Source organism: Strix uralensis, chromosome 2, assembly GCF_047716275.1.
Source record: "Strix uralensis isolate ZFMK-TIS-50842 chromosome 2, bStrUra1, whole genome shotgun sequence".
NCBI classification, from domain to species: Eukaryota; Metazoa; Chordata; class Aves; order Strigiformes; family Strigidae; genus Strix; species Strix uralensis.
Genome location: NC_133973.1, coordinates 51,470,562 through 51,484,502, shown reverse-complemented (window position 1 = coordinate 51,484,502; position 13,941 = coordinate 51,470,562). Strand labels below are relative to the sequence as shown.

The 13,941-nt window shown below is 42.5% G+C and overlaps 1 protein-coding gene across 1 annotated transcript in view; it reads left to right on the top strand.

Moving 5' to 3' along the window:
- Window positions 1-12,991, top strand: part of PPEF1 (protein phosphatase with EF-hand domain 1) — a 35,538-nt gene extending 22,547 nt beyond the window's left edge. The window contains exons 8-17 of the mRNA XM_074858694.1: window positions 2,261-2,427; window positions 3,964-4,000; window positions 4,454-4,603; window positions 6,720-6,920; window positions 8,401-8,586; window positions 9,204-9,346; window positions 9,976-10,082; window positions 10,995-11,158; window positions 11,996-12,080; window positions 12,551-12,991. Of these exons, the coding sequence (XP_074714795.1) occupies window positions 2,261-2,427; window positions 3,964-4,000; window positions 4,454-4,603; window positions 6,720-6,920; window positions 8,401-8,586; window positions 9,204-9,346; window positions 9,976-10,082; window positions 10,995-11,158; window positions 11,996-12,080; window positions 12,551-12,744 (1,434 nt within the window). The 3' untranslated portion in view covers window positions 12,745-12,991. The remainder of the gene's footprint in view (window positions 1-2,260; window positions 2,428-3,963; window positions 4,001-4,453; window positions 4,604-6,719; window positions 6,921-8,400; window positions 8,587-9,203; window positions 9,347-9,975; window positions 10,083-10,994; window positions 11,159-11,995; window positions 12,081-12,550) is intronic.
- Window positions 12,992-13,941: the final 950 nt, after the last annotated feature.

Here is a 13,941-nt window from a genome sequence, read left to right as displayed (position 1 = left end):
GTGTAGTGATCTCAGGTCTGCACAGAGCTGAAATGGCTGCTGAAGCATTTTGGAGGCCTGCATGCAGACCAGGCACCTTGAGCGTGGGGCTCTGTCCAGGGGACTTTTATCTCAGCACTTTTACAAACCACCAACAGCAAACACACAGAAGCCAGCAATCTACAGCTTATCGATACAATGCTGGTTGTAATAGTGTGTATAATAGTGTGTATAATAATGTTTGGGTAAGGTTAAGATAATTTTTTTTTCTCAATAGCCAGTTTGTAAGGTTCATTCAGTCCCTGCATTAACCTCCATTAAATTACAGCATTTCCTGAAATTCCTTGAAACCCTTGAGTTTTAAATTGTGCATTGCTAAGTTAGATTGTTAAATGGATGCTGTGGATAGAAATAGCCTGAAGCTGTAGAAAATGCAAATGACAAACGGAAGTTAATTAATCACTAACCCAGCAGATACAGTAACAATGCCCAGCAGCAAGTTGCTAATTCATTAGGGGGCCTTGTTTGACTCTGACATGTCAGAGACTGCAACAGCCTTTAATTTAGTTTTGCTCTTATTGTTGGTTGAAACCACAGAAAAAGAAATAAACACTTTGCATGAGTGTGGAACAAACTAAAATTTCACATTGAAGTTGGAAGTCCAAATCAAACTCTCATTTAAAACTAAGAGTTGCGGGTAAGCTTTTCCAAAAGAATAATGATAGAGTCTGGAGAGTGCTTCAGTAGATCTGTCTTTCCATGAGGACTGCAGTTACAGAGCAGCTGTGTGTATGCTGACAATCTGCTGGTGATTCACATGCCTATTGGTTTTAAGGCAAAGCTTTTATTAATTCATCTTTCCAGGAGCTGCTGCTGAGTCTCTCCTGTCTGTTCCACTCCTGAAATCCTTTCTTTTCTTTTAAAATCACTACGAGTCACTACATTAGCAGAGTCTCATAAATTGCCACTCTTGTGAGCACAGAGCAACCACAGACCTCTTGTAAGTTAACTTGGAGAGAGCTGGGTAGAGGCTATGGCAAAAACCAAGCAAGCTGTATTTACAGCAGTCAGGATTGTGCCTCTGTGCGAATCAAGACCAGGATTCACTACTGCACCCTGACCTAACAGCGCAGGACACTGACTGGGACAAAAAAGATATTTCCTGATGGATTCAAATTAAACGTTTAATTGAGTCCCTGGCCAAATCATGCATCCTGCAATAAACCTGCTAAAGCAGTACACCAGGGAATGCCATAGGAACATAGGAAATGCTGGACACTGACGCAGTAGTTACATTCAGGCAGTGAGATGTCTTGCACTGCTGCCAGACACTGTTAAGAGAAGCTTCCACAGTTGTAATGTGATTTTATAGATGTTCTATTGATAATTCTTGTGCATGCCAATTGTGAAAACAGAGGTTTTCTTTTTCTGGCAAGTCAAAACTGAAATAATATTTCTGGTACTCATGATTGGAAATGATGAAGCAGCACATAGTTGCTGCTATACTTTCCGTAATCTGATGGCACCTATTGATGTGTTGATAACTAATCTAATGAAACATACCATCAATTCACAATACTAGCTTTTGATAAGTCACCATTCATAATACAGCATTGCTCTATATCTTTAGAAAAAAATAAGGTAAGAAATACCTGTATGTACAGCCTCTCAGGTTTGTGAGCATTCGAGTAGCACTTTCAGGACTATAGAAACTGGAATCAAGTTCTTCAGGGTTCTGTATTAAGATTTTATGTCCTCTGGATTAGGGTCTTTTTCAGGAGTTTTGGAAGCATACACTGCAAACAGTGTAAATATATGAAATCCATTTTCTTACCGTGTAAGGAAACAAGGACCTTCAGACTTGTGTCAGAAGATAACTTTTCATGGATTTCTTATCTTCCATTCAAAATGAATGACTCCCTTCTAATTGCAAACGTGTAACTTCCTGGCAGCAGTTGCATGAACAGAAAAGTAGATTTTATTACAAGAATAATGTTTGTTTTGGTCCCTTTCCATTTAATTTAATAGGTAGCGGAAAGGATTAGAGATGGCATCATAAGAACAGCTAGAGAGGTCATCTCTTCTCTGATGGCTCATACAGGTTGTCTGATAAGGAGGTTTTTGTTCTAAGCAGTGGAAATAAAGAAATGCTGCATTTTAAATCTCTGTATTATGCAGGGTTTTTGCAGATTTTCTAGCAATGTGATCTCATTTAAATACTACTTTCTTTATTACAGTAGCATAGCAGCGTCTCTAAATGTCCTTGTTTTTGTTTCTGCAGAATGGTCTGCCTTCAGAACAAAACCCTTATGTCTTTAATGGTGATTTTGTTGACAGAGGGAAAAATTCTATGGAAATACTTATAATCCTGTTTGCATTTCTTCTTATCTACCCCAATGATTTACACTTGAATAGAGGAAACCATGAAGACTACATCATGAACCTGAGGTAGATTTTGGGGGATGGGGGAGTATCTGGCCTTTCACTTAGAAACACTGAAGCTTTGGAATGCTACTTAGGCACTGTGACACTCTAACCCAGAAATAATGTTTTATTAGGTATTCAGGTGTAGCTTTGCATCATCAAGATGTGTGAGGTGGGCAAAGAACATCCTTATTGCACACACTTGAAAGGAGTCGTCTTGTCCCTGACCTAATCACAATCCATTGAAGGCAGTGGGTTTAGTGCAGCTTCCAGAGTATCAAATCTGGGGATGGGGGACAGATGGAAGGATGGTATTTTAGTTAAAGCATTGGCTTTTTCCATAGCATAGCAAAAGACATAATAATGTGCAATATAATGGAACCAGTAAATCAGGAGCTGATATTTCTGTTAACTTTAGCCTAAGATGCCACTTCCCAAACACGAGGGGCAGGTAAATATCCTGGCTTCTACACAGTGTAGGGCCATTAGCTGAGAGATGGCAGTCTGCCCCATTGCAGGAACAGCCGAGAGCCTGTTTTCTGATACAGACATCTGTACTCAGCTGTACAGCGCTGCCAAGGGAGTGAGCACAGTCACTGTCTCTAGCTGTAGTGGAAGTGTGACTTGTAGACAAAATCATCTCACAGATGTGAGAAGAACTCCTTGGTCCTAGTCTCTACAATTCTAAGCTGCCCCAGTAAGTCTTTGGGTGTCTGTCTGGTGGGTAACCTGTTGTAACCCTTCTATCATTTGATGCGTGCACACAGAATATATTGCTGTTTTGCCACAAACATAAACCTGGGTTAGAGGTCCATGTTCAAATCCTATTAATGATCCACATAAGAGAATCAGTTTCACATGATACTTCCTTTTTCAGCACTTAATTAAAAAAACGCCAGAACCGTAAAACAAGATCAGTTACTTTATTTACAAGATAGGAAAATTGCCACCCAAAATAGTGGAAAATATTAACCAAGTCTGTGATGGTACCAAGTGCAAAGATGCATTCCTGTGTATGGCTCTTTGCTGGGCATTTTGCTTAGCAGTGCTGCACGTCGGTAAATTTAAAGGTGAGAGTTAGGGGGTTGTGAAAATGTCCCTTATCCAAGGATATCTTGGTGTGAAAAGAATGAGGTATCAAAACCCTTGTCCCTTGTCGGGGAAAAGACATGATAGACAACTTTGTCTAATAATGTTGAATGATGTAGGACAAAAACTCTGTGAAGGTTTAGTGGGTGTTTTTGCCCATCATCAGTTAGGTTAGGTTTGAAATTTCTCTCCAGCATATAAAAGGGTAAAAATGCTGAGCTATTTCATTTAGATGGAGAAAAGGCCACTAAATAATTATTGGTCTGGATTCTGTTCTTGATCTCTTATATGTACAAGAAATCAGTTTAACCAGTTCTTGAGACAGAGCAGAAGAAAGTGCATTTAAACTAAGGTGAGACAGAATGGCAGGAGAAAAAGAGGGCTGGGAAACTCCTGGCAAATGCTATAGCACAGAAAATCATGCAGAAGGGGCATACTGAAAACCAATTAATAGTGCTGTCCTATTTTCAGATATGGCTTCACAAAAGAAGTTTCAAAGAAGTACAAGGTAAGATTCCTCCTTCTTCCCCTATATTTTCTTTGTAGCCTAGCACATGTAAAATGAAACCTGTGTAAACAAGGAGACTTTCAACCAGTTTATTTAGGTGTAGTACAGAATGACTTTAGTAACGTAGTTGAAATTATTTTGGATTATCAATGGAATAACTGACAAAAAATATTTAAGTGTTAGCCTTTTATGTTCAGAGATCTATGAGATGAAATAAATAACATCTATAAGGCCACTCAGGAACACAAAAAGACGTGAACGTGAAAGAAGAACAAAATGCTACAGAGGCAATCAAATGGCCCTGAAGTAAATGTCAAAACGTGTTTGTCAGTGTTGCAGTTCAGGGTGTCACCTGGACGGAACTGTTCAGACCGTGGCAGACACTTCAGCAAAATCTTGAACTTAGAAGCAACAGAATTTGCCAGAAACAGGATCTAAGAGTATGTTTTACAGGACCATGGGAAACTGATTTTGTGTCTTCTGCGAGATGTCTTTAGCTGGCTTCCCCTCGCCACTATAATTGATAGCAAAGTTCTCATCCTACATGGAGGGATTTCAGACACCACAGATTTGGATTTCCTGAATGCACTTGAGAGAAGTAAGGTGAGAAATCATATTCATGTGGGGGTAATTTTTTCTTTAAAAAATTTAGCAGTACAAATGCTAAGATCAAATTGTTTGCATTAGGAGAGGAAATGGCTGCTGTGTAAGACATGTAAGGAAAGAAAGAGTCTTGTTTTTCTTCAAAATCGGTATTTAGGAAGGAAGGTTTCAGTAGGTGTTGGGAGCCAATTGTTTGGCTGCTGTAAAATAACATGGGTCTTTTGACTTTAAAATATCTAAAAACACTTTAGATACCTCCTTCCTGCAGTGATGACGCATTAGCCAGAACGTATGAAAAGTACTTAATTCTCAGGCATTTCTAAACACTTTAGAAATCAATGTAGGCACATCTTTCTAACCCTGCCTTTTGTCCTGGGGCTGTGCTTCTGCCATCTGTTGTATGGGGAAGTTCTCTACCTGTGAGGTGCTCCCTTGGCAGCAGCTGAGCCTTGCACGTGTGGGAGAGCCTTTCCAGTGGATCAGACTTCAAGACCAGGCCTTGAGAAAACAGCAACTACTGCTTTTCGGGGATTTAGAAGACAGAAATGTTCTCTTTTTTTCTGAAATGGTGAGCAAATGCAGCTCTTTCAAATCAGAGGAAAATGGTGTGGAATTTGGTCTTGATCTGGACAATTAACTCGAGATGTCTGCTTGTGATCCGGGTGCTTAGGCTCTGTGTAATCAGTGGAGATCCGGGAGATCTGGTGGACATCCAGGTCTTATAACTGCTCACACATAGGTCTCCAGTGCTGTAGGGGTGTCCCCTCTGGCCTCTGTCTGCCTCTGGAGAAAGTCTTCTTCGCAGGTCTCCTCCACTGGTCTCCTTTGGGTCTGATTCATACCTGCCCACCTCATGCGAATTCACAGACATGGTAGAGCATCCCAGATGACACATGATACCGATATTTAAGCTACCTTGTGTACCTTGTCATGAATGTCTGTGGAATCTAGAGCTATTTCTCTCATCCTCCTGTTTTCTAATGCAGAAATAAATGCTTTACAGGACAGTCAGGTGTATCCCTGTTTCTTAAAGATGTGAAAAAGGGCAATGCATACTTCTGGCCACTGAAGTCTAGGCTCCATTAGCTGTACCACTGTACACTAAAATTGGGTGCCTAACTACAGATGTAGGTGTCTTAACTGTGAGCGCAGTTCTGCTCACACTTTCACCAAGGCTGGGCTCAGCGTGTTACTGATGCAGTTGTCTGTGAAATGCAGAATTAACAGGTCAAAGTTGCTGCCACGGGAGAGTGTTGCTAATGAGACATGTGTGGGCCACAACTCAGGGCAGTATCACTCGAGGCCTACTGATGTATTTTAATTGGTACAGCTGACAACTGACAGGTCTCAAATACCAGTCGGTGCACTGGGGAGTAACTCAGTGTTTTGTGTTTTGTTTTGCATCAGTCCTTTTCTTTGTTAAAGAGCAGAATTTTGGGGGGTGGGTGTGGGGTGTGTTTTGTTGTTGCTTTTGGTTTTTGTTCCAGAAATGAGCTAGTATGAGGAAATTTCAAATGAGAAGAAGAGATACTCCCTGGAGAAGAGTCTGTATTAACAGGCATTCCTGGAGTCATAGCACACAGCTCCAAAAAATCAAATGCCCATGCATATTGGAGGGAGGTTGATTTAACAGTAAAAGGGGCCTGATGTAATACTTCATCAATTTCATTGCTATCCTCCTAATATTACATTTATTTTAGACAAATTAACATAGCAGCATGCTACTGTATCAGAAGAGTAGTGAATGCAGTTTCATCTTCAGCACAGTATACATGTATATTTTCAGTTTCCAGTGAAGCTGGGCACTTAAGTGTCATCCCTGAGCCCAGACCATACTTGCTGTATAGTGAGACCTTATGACTGACTGTGGCTTGGAATGAGTCTGTGTGTCTGGATAAGAATATGAGAGCAGCTCTGAAAAGACTGGTCACTGATAGATATAAAGCAAAATTTCTGCCAGTGCCAAACGCCTGCACTTTCCACCGAACCTGTGAGTTCAGGACATTGTGAGAGTTCAGTATTGAGTACAGGAGACGGGAACTGATGTGCCTTTCAGCTGACATCTCTGTATCATCTTTATGTTCTGGTAATTCCTTCAAATGTATTTTTTTTAAAGTTGAAATCTTTGATGCGGCCACCAAAGTCGGTGAGAGACAGACAAGACGAACTGAATGAGAGAATTCCCACAACCAGACTCAGTAAACACATTGCCAACCAGAATGTTGCAGGGAAAACACAACACATCTCTTCATCGGGCTCCACTGAGCCTTCGGGCTCAAATTTGCCTCCGGACCCCGCCCTGAAGGAATGGAAACAAGTAGGTGAAACCAAAGACAGACTGATACTGAACCCCTCCTGCACGAAATCAGCAGGTGCTCTGATCAGGCCAGTATGTTTGAGTCTGACAGGACTGTCTCTTAATAAGAAACCTGTCACACTTGGGTTTCTAGTCACCTATTAGTTATTTGGATGCTTTTTGTAGACCTGGTAATAAAGGCTTGTGGTTTTATACCTTACAAGTACAATTTACTCAGTGTTTTCTTTTCTTAGCCGTTAGGAGGAGGAAACTGCTCAGTATGGAATGTGTTTGCATGCCCTCATGTGGTTGGATCTGTTGGTACATACGTGGTTGTCAGTTTAAATAGGTCAGACTTCGCAGTCGTTGGTGATACTGAGCGCCTTTTTTTGGCTGTGGTTTTGGCAGCTGAATGCTGATGCTGTCCAAAAAAACCCAGCTCCTGAGACCTACAGGCTGATTACTTAAGAGTGGGAAGTTTTTGTCCTCTGACTGTTCATTTCCTCTTGAATATTAGAGGCAATATGGAGCTCTTGTCATACTGTAATTTAATAAATGGTGACAATTTGAAAAGCTTAATTTGCACAGCAATTTAGAAGCTCAAAATTGAGTTTTATATAAATTTATTTTTCTGAGCTTCTTTTCAGACAACTGCTTTAAGGGGCAGAGAGTTTTCTTTTGTTTTCTGATAAGCAAATCAGTCTCTGAAATTATGATTTCCCAAGATACCTATCTGACCTACAAACTAACATAATGGGCACAAGCAACAACGCCCTCCCCCCAGTCTGACACTCCCCCAGCTAACCAAGCGTCTGCTGAGCCACACTCACAATGTGAAGTGGAATGTGTTAGTGTAAACCTTGTCCAGTGACATTTAAACACACACATTTTGCCTAATGTTTGCTACTGACTAAAATTATTAGGTTAGGTGACTTCATGATAATTCATCCCCATGTCTGAATCCTGCTAAAATGCTAATATGTAAAATCTTGTTTTGAAACATGAGCTAACCGAAGGCAATAAAGCCAAAGGCAACTCTTGTCATGTTTAGAGCAGGCACTCCCAAGCTTAGTTTAGGTAAAACCACCAAACCATGTGGTTATCAGGTCTGTGCTGGGAAATAGAAAATGCCTCTCACACCTACACGCGAAGCAGGCAGCTTTTGTTCTCTTTGAAATAGCCCAGGTACCATACCTGATGCACCTACCCAAGTCTGGAAACCTCTGCTGTAATAGGAGGTACATTTCTGAAATGACATTTCATCTGAAAAAAGTTCATCCAAAATCTAGGTAATGTTTCTTAAGAAAAGTAGAACAAAAGTTTCAGTCCAAAAGAGTGCCCTGCTGAAAGGAAGGAAGAAAACACAAGCTCTACTTGTTAGCTCAGGTGTGTTTCCTCCCTGTAGTGTGGGGCTTTTGCTATGGCCAGTATTTTAGACAGCCATAACCTGTCAGTCCTCACCTACCATCAGTCGTCACTTGCTTGAGTTTGCTATTTACAGATCCTTGACATTCTCTGGAGTGATCCAAGAAGCCAAAATGGCTGTACACCAAACAAGTCTCGAGGAGGAGGTTGTTACTTTGGTCCTGATGTGACTGCCAAGCTGTTTGAAAGGTATAATCTGAAGATGCTCATCAGGTCTCATGAATTTAAGCCGGAAGGTTATGAGATCAGTCACGATGGGAAGGTAAGATGCTTCCATGTAAAGTAGAATTCTCCTGTGAATTTCACAGGCACATCCACAGTAGATTTGTCTGCAAAGCTAATTAAAAAAAATTAGCAACTTCTTTAAAACGGGCTTGGGGGAATTGTATGCTAGATAGATATTAGAACAAATTACAGAGTTCTGACAAAATTCTTTACAGCTTCAGGGAGTGGGGACTGACTTATTACTTGTGTGAAAACAAATGAACAACAAAATCCCTGAGGAGAGTTACATGTAAATACAGTGCAAGAGAAGCTCTAAGGCTCTAGAAGCCTTTTAACTTAATTTTTCTTCTGGCCCTGCTTTCTGACATGCTGTATCAGGAGGCCAGCAAGAATCCTGAAAAACAGGTCTATCTTAGAAGGAGGTTTCTGTTAAGCAGCATGTTGTATCACACTGCTGTCTGAACTGACGCCTTCCTATGAGAGGCCAAAATACAGGCCTGGAGCTCTGACTCAAAAAGGGTGAGCGATTTGGTGAACATAGTTATTGATCTCTGGTTTTAGATGTAGACACTTAATTTTGTAACCTGAATGTTTTTCTAAGATCAGTCTCAAGAAGAGTTGTTCTAGCCAAGTTTCTTTGTTTCCTATGATCAGGTTATCACTATATTTTCTGCCTCTAACTATTATGAAGAGGGGAGCAACCGGGGAGCGTACATCAAACTGAACCCTGAACTGATTCCTCGGTTTGTACAGTATCAAGTCAGCAAGTACACACGCAGGCAGAATCTTCAGGAGAGGTAAAGCTGTGTGTTGTACACAGTGAGCATGTACTCACTTAGCACGCGAGTACCTGCCACAGATCTACAGCTTGATTGAATAATTGAATAGGCATCTATTTTCCTTGATTTTCCTTGGTTTCCTATTTTACAATTTAAAAATTAATGCAGTAGACAAAACATGTTCTAAGTGCTCTAACTTGGTTTCCTGAGAAACTCCCAAAGGTAATTAGGCGCAGTAAGCGGTTAGAACAGACATTGTCAGGGACTCGTAAAGGGTCTGCACCTGTCTGTCAGGTCTGCTTTAAGGCTCAGCGTTAATCTGGACAAATCCTGTTATGAACAGAGTCCAAAAAGTTTATCATGACAGCTTTGCCATGCCTAGCACTGCACTCAGATTTACTAAAGCAAAGCAGCTTAGAATTATCTGCATAAGCTCAATTATCTCATACATTCAGGTTATTCTTATGGGGCTTTGTTTGTTTTGTTGGTTTGTTCTTTTTTTCCTGCCCCAGTGTTGTCTTTTAGGATGACCCTAAACATACTACATGTTAAAGGATGTAAGAATTTGATAATGAATGCTGAAAAGCATAACATGCTAGAGGATTTAAATCCTTTAATGATCTGCTGTGCATTTTTTTTCCTCCTAGGGTGGGTACAATTGAATCATCTGCCTTAAAGTCCTTACGAGAGAAGATTTATGCTCACAGGTCTGAGCTCACTAGTGCTTTTGCACAGTATGACCTCAACAGCACAGGTAACACTGCTGCTCTGTCCAGTTGCCACCATGGGGATAACAGCTTCCATGTGGCAGGAGGCAGAGGGGGCAAACCCCATGGAGAGGGGCCCGGCCCAATGGTGTAAGGCTGGAGGGCAGCAGGGGCTGGTCGATCTTATGTTCTTCCTGGAGTATAGGTGTTAGCAAGTGCTTAGTCCCAGAAGACAACTTGAGGGGATGAAGCTTTAAGTGGGAAGAAGAAAACAACTGAAACATGTGGGCAAATAAGGAAATGGTGTTTGTTGTTGGGCAGAGAGTTTGGGCAGGCAAATCCAGCTCCAGAAGCTCAAAGTCACCACCTTCACTTAGGAGTGTCTTCAGATGTCAGACAGGGAACTGGGGTCTTAGATGAGGGGGAACTGGTCTCCTTCTGAGTCTGGGAGATACCTGAGGGAAGTTGACTGCCTGTGCCACTAGCAGACACACACTCGTCCATCAGCTGAAGAAAAGTCAGTGGTAAATTGATACCTGAACCTTTTCGGTAGGACCATGGAGCTGATGGCTTCTCACTTGACTGAGTTGTCATCTGTGCCCCTTAAAAGGACAATCAGTAATGTGATGGTACTGTTTCTGTGGGCACTGAACAACCATTTAACACATTTCTGTCTTGTTGAGGTTTCAGATACTCTTCATGGCGTAATCTTGTTTTCTCAAAAGTTATTAAAACATGCTGAACATCACAATAGCATCACAGAGTTGCTGAGGTTGGAAGGGACCTGTGGAAACATCTATTCCAACTCTGCTGCTCATTGTTATGGAGGATTTTTATCCCAGGGTTAGAAGAAAATGTTTATGTTTGCAACTATTCCTAAAAAGGGCAGAAGGCATGCTGGTGGCTGCTGTGTCTGCATCACGTACCGCGTGTAACCACAAACCCACCCCTTCTGGCAGGCAGGATTTCTGTCAGTGACTGGGCCACAGCCATGGAGTCTGTCCTACAGCTGGAACTGCCCTGGAGGATGCTGCGTGCACAGTTAGTGCAGATGACCCCAAATGGAGAAGCTGACTACATGTCATGTTTCTACGACTTGAAAATAGGTCAACCTACAAAAGAGGTAAGGAGGAAAACGCCTCCTTGCAAATCTTGGAGGAACAGCTTTTGGTGCAACTTGAAGCAAAAGACAGTGGTTTGGCCAATCAGGTAGACGTCTACAGCTGAACCTAGTTGCTGAGCTTCCTTTTATAGTCACTGGAGGGAAATGAGCACTGCTGGGGTACGAATCATCATTCCCTGCTAAGGTAGATGCTTAAAATAGGCTGGATGAATCACATGCTAGAACTGCTTCTTACTTTCCGTTGACTCTCAAGGGCGTTTAGATAACGTAGCTGAGGAGATGCGACGAATCCTATCCAGAGCAACTCAACTCTGTGAGATCAGCTTTTCAGATGTGCGCCAGAGCCAATTCAGGCACCTGGAGGAGGGAGGCACATGGGTAGATGGACTTTTAGATGTCTAATGGTAGCTGAAGTCTCTTTGCTACAGAGTCCAGTTGTTACCAAGTGGCTGCACAGTGCTTTGGTACTGCGCTATCGCTATCAATTTTCTAAAACGCAGGGTCCGTTCCCGTATGTACAATGAAAGCTTTGTGCGAGTGCCTGGCATACAGCATCCTCCCTAGATGATCCGTACTTCCACAAATAAATTACTGAGGGTAGGAGGTGTGAAGGACTCCTTCCCCCCCCTGCCCTGCCAGCTGAAAGTGACAGGTTTTAGCTGATTATTTCTCAGGGCAAGACACAAAGTATCATTCCAGGGAACTCAAGCATAAGGATTTATTTTTAAAACATTTGACAAGTTAAACTGGGAAAATAGACTTGGACAGTACATACTCTGTGGGTTAGACTAACTCAAACCAAGGTCTGCATGGTTTCCCATGTGATTTCAAAACCAGGTTCAGCCAGCTTTGGTGGAAACACTGTGCCGATACAGAAGGGATCTGGAGATCATCTTTAACATCATTGACAAGGATCACTCAGGTAAGTCGAGGTAACTTCACTGTACCAGCTCCAGGAAGCCTGTACTAGTTATCTTTCCCCGCTGTGTTTCCTCCTTAAGGCTTCTAAATATAGAGGAAGCAGAGGTGATGTCATTTTTCCAATTTAGTGAAGACTAATTTGAGCTGTCAGGCTGTAACCATATAAGGGACAGTGCACAGAGCCTAACTTGAGAAAAAATTCTCACATATCCCATCTCCAGTACTGGCTTCACTCTTCTGGGGGCTTTTTCTCCCTTCCACTCTCACTCTCCATATTTGCCGCTTTCACAATTTCGCTGTTGAGAGCATTTGATCATAACCTGATGTAAAAACATACTTCGGTCATGAATTCACAAACACACCCAGGCCAGGATAGGCAGGTAACTTTCTTGTAGCGCAGGAATGTGCATGTGTGTGTGCAGGAAGGGGAAACGGCCCTGGGAAAAGGAACCTGCTGTCTGTCTCCTTCAGGTCTCATTTCTCTTGAGGAGTTCGGCCAGACATGGAAACTCTTCGCTTCTCACCTGGGCATTGACATGTATGATGAATCCCTTGACAAGTTAGTCCTCAGCATAGACTACAACAAAGATGGCCACATTGACTTCAATGAATTTTTAGAGGCCTTTCACGTGGTTCACAGGCTAGAGAAGAAGGCAAACTCCTGAAGAGGCAGAACCTCCTGGGGACTGTCTCGGAAGCTCACCTTCCTGGCACAAGTCATACGTGGTCTGGGAAACCAAGCTCCAGACTGGCAAACAATAAATGAGCTGCTCGATCTGGTAAGCACTGCACTCACTGTGTAAGCCTTTATTTAGTCCCTTCTGGATGATGTACGCCTGCTAGGAACGAGACAGAGAGATGAAAACCCACTGCTTCTAGCATGTCGGTGTCACAGCCACATCAGTACCTCCTCATTTATCCTTCCTTTGGTGGCATTTCCCCCGAGGATGCACCTACAACCCCGTGGAAAGAGAAACGTGGGGATGTTTCTTCCAGCAGCCCTTGGCGACAGCTGAGAGACAGCAGTGACGACCACAAGGAACATATCGGACCCTCCCTGGTGACAGAACAGGCAGGGCAGCGGCCGCCTGTGGACTACCCAATCCAGGAGAGGAAAACAGGGAAGAAGAACGATCTAGTTAAAATAGGCAGTTCTGCATTTAATCTTGCTCTTGGCATGATGCAGTGAAACTAAAGCATTCCAGGTCACTCTCTATCCTCCTTGAAGTTTACAGACACAACTTAAAGGATCTTAGTTGAACAGCGTTTACACTTGCACTCGATTTCCTCTTGCCACTGGTTGCTTTTCCCTACATTTGTTGGGGTTTGGAGCTAAGAAACAGTTGTAACTCGTCACCTTAACAAAGGCTAAATCCACAGCATGTTTATGTAACATACAATAGATCACAAAATAAAGCTTTAGCTTTCACGGTAACGTGTGACACTGTGGTGTCTTTTTGCCTGTGTTTTGGTAGCCTACACATAGCAGAGCACCACACACTTTTCCTGAAGATGAACTGGATTTCTTTAAAACAGAGATGAGTAAGAACACAAAAGTACAGAAATGTTGATACTACCAAACCTAAATATTCCTGCATATAGTTAAGCATAAATTCTTTACCAAGTAAAGTAAACTGAGAAATTCCGAAATGGAGTGTTTGGAACACAGCAAGATGCAAAAGTGCAGTGCCCGCGGCCTCCCCCAACTGCAGCCCCATGTTCTCATCCCTGCACGTCCCAGCCGGCCTGTTCCTGTGGGGAGAACAGGGAGAGCTGGGCCCGATTCTCTTGTGTATCGCACTCTGCAAGCAACGCCCGGCTACGGAGCGACGTGCAGCCAGGGCAGGAGCTTTCTGAACACA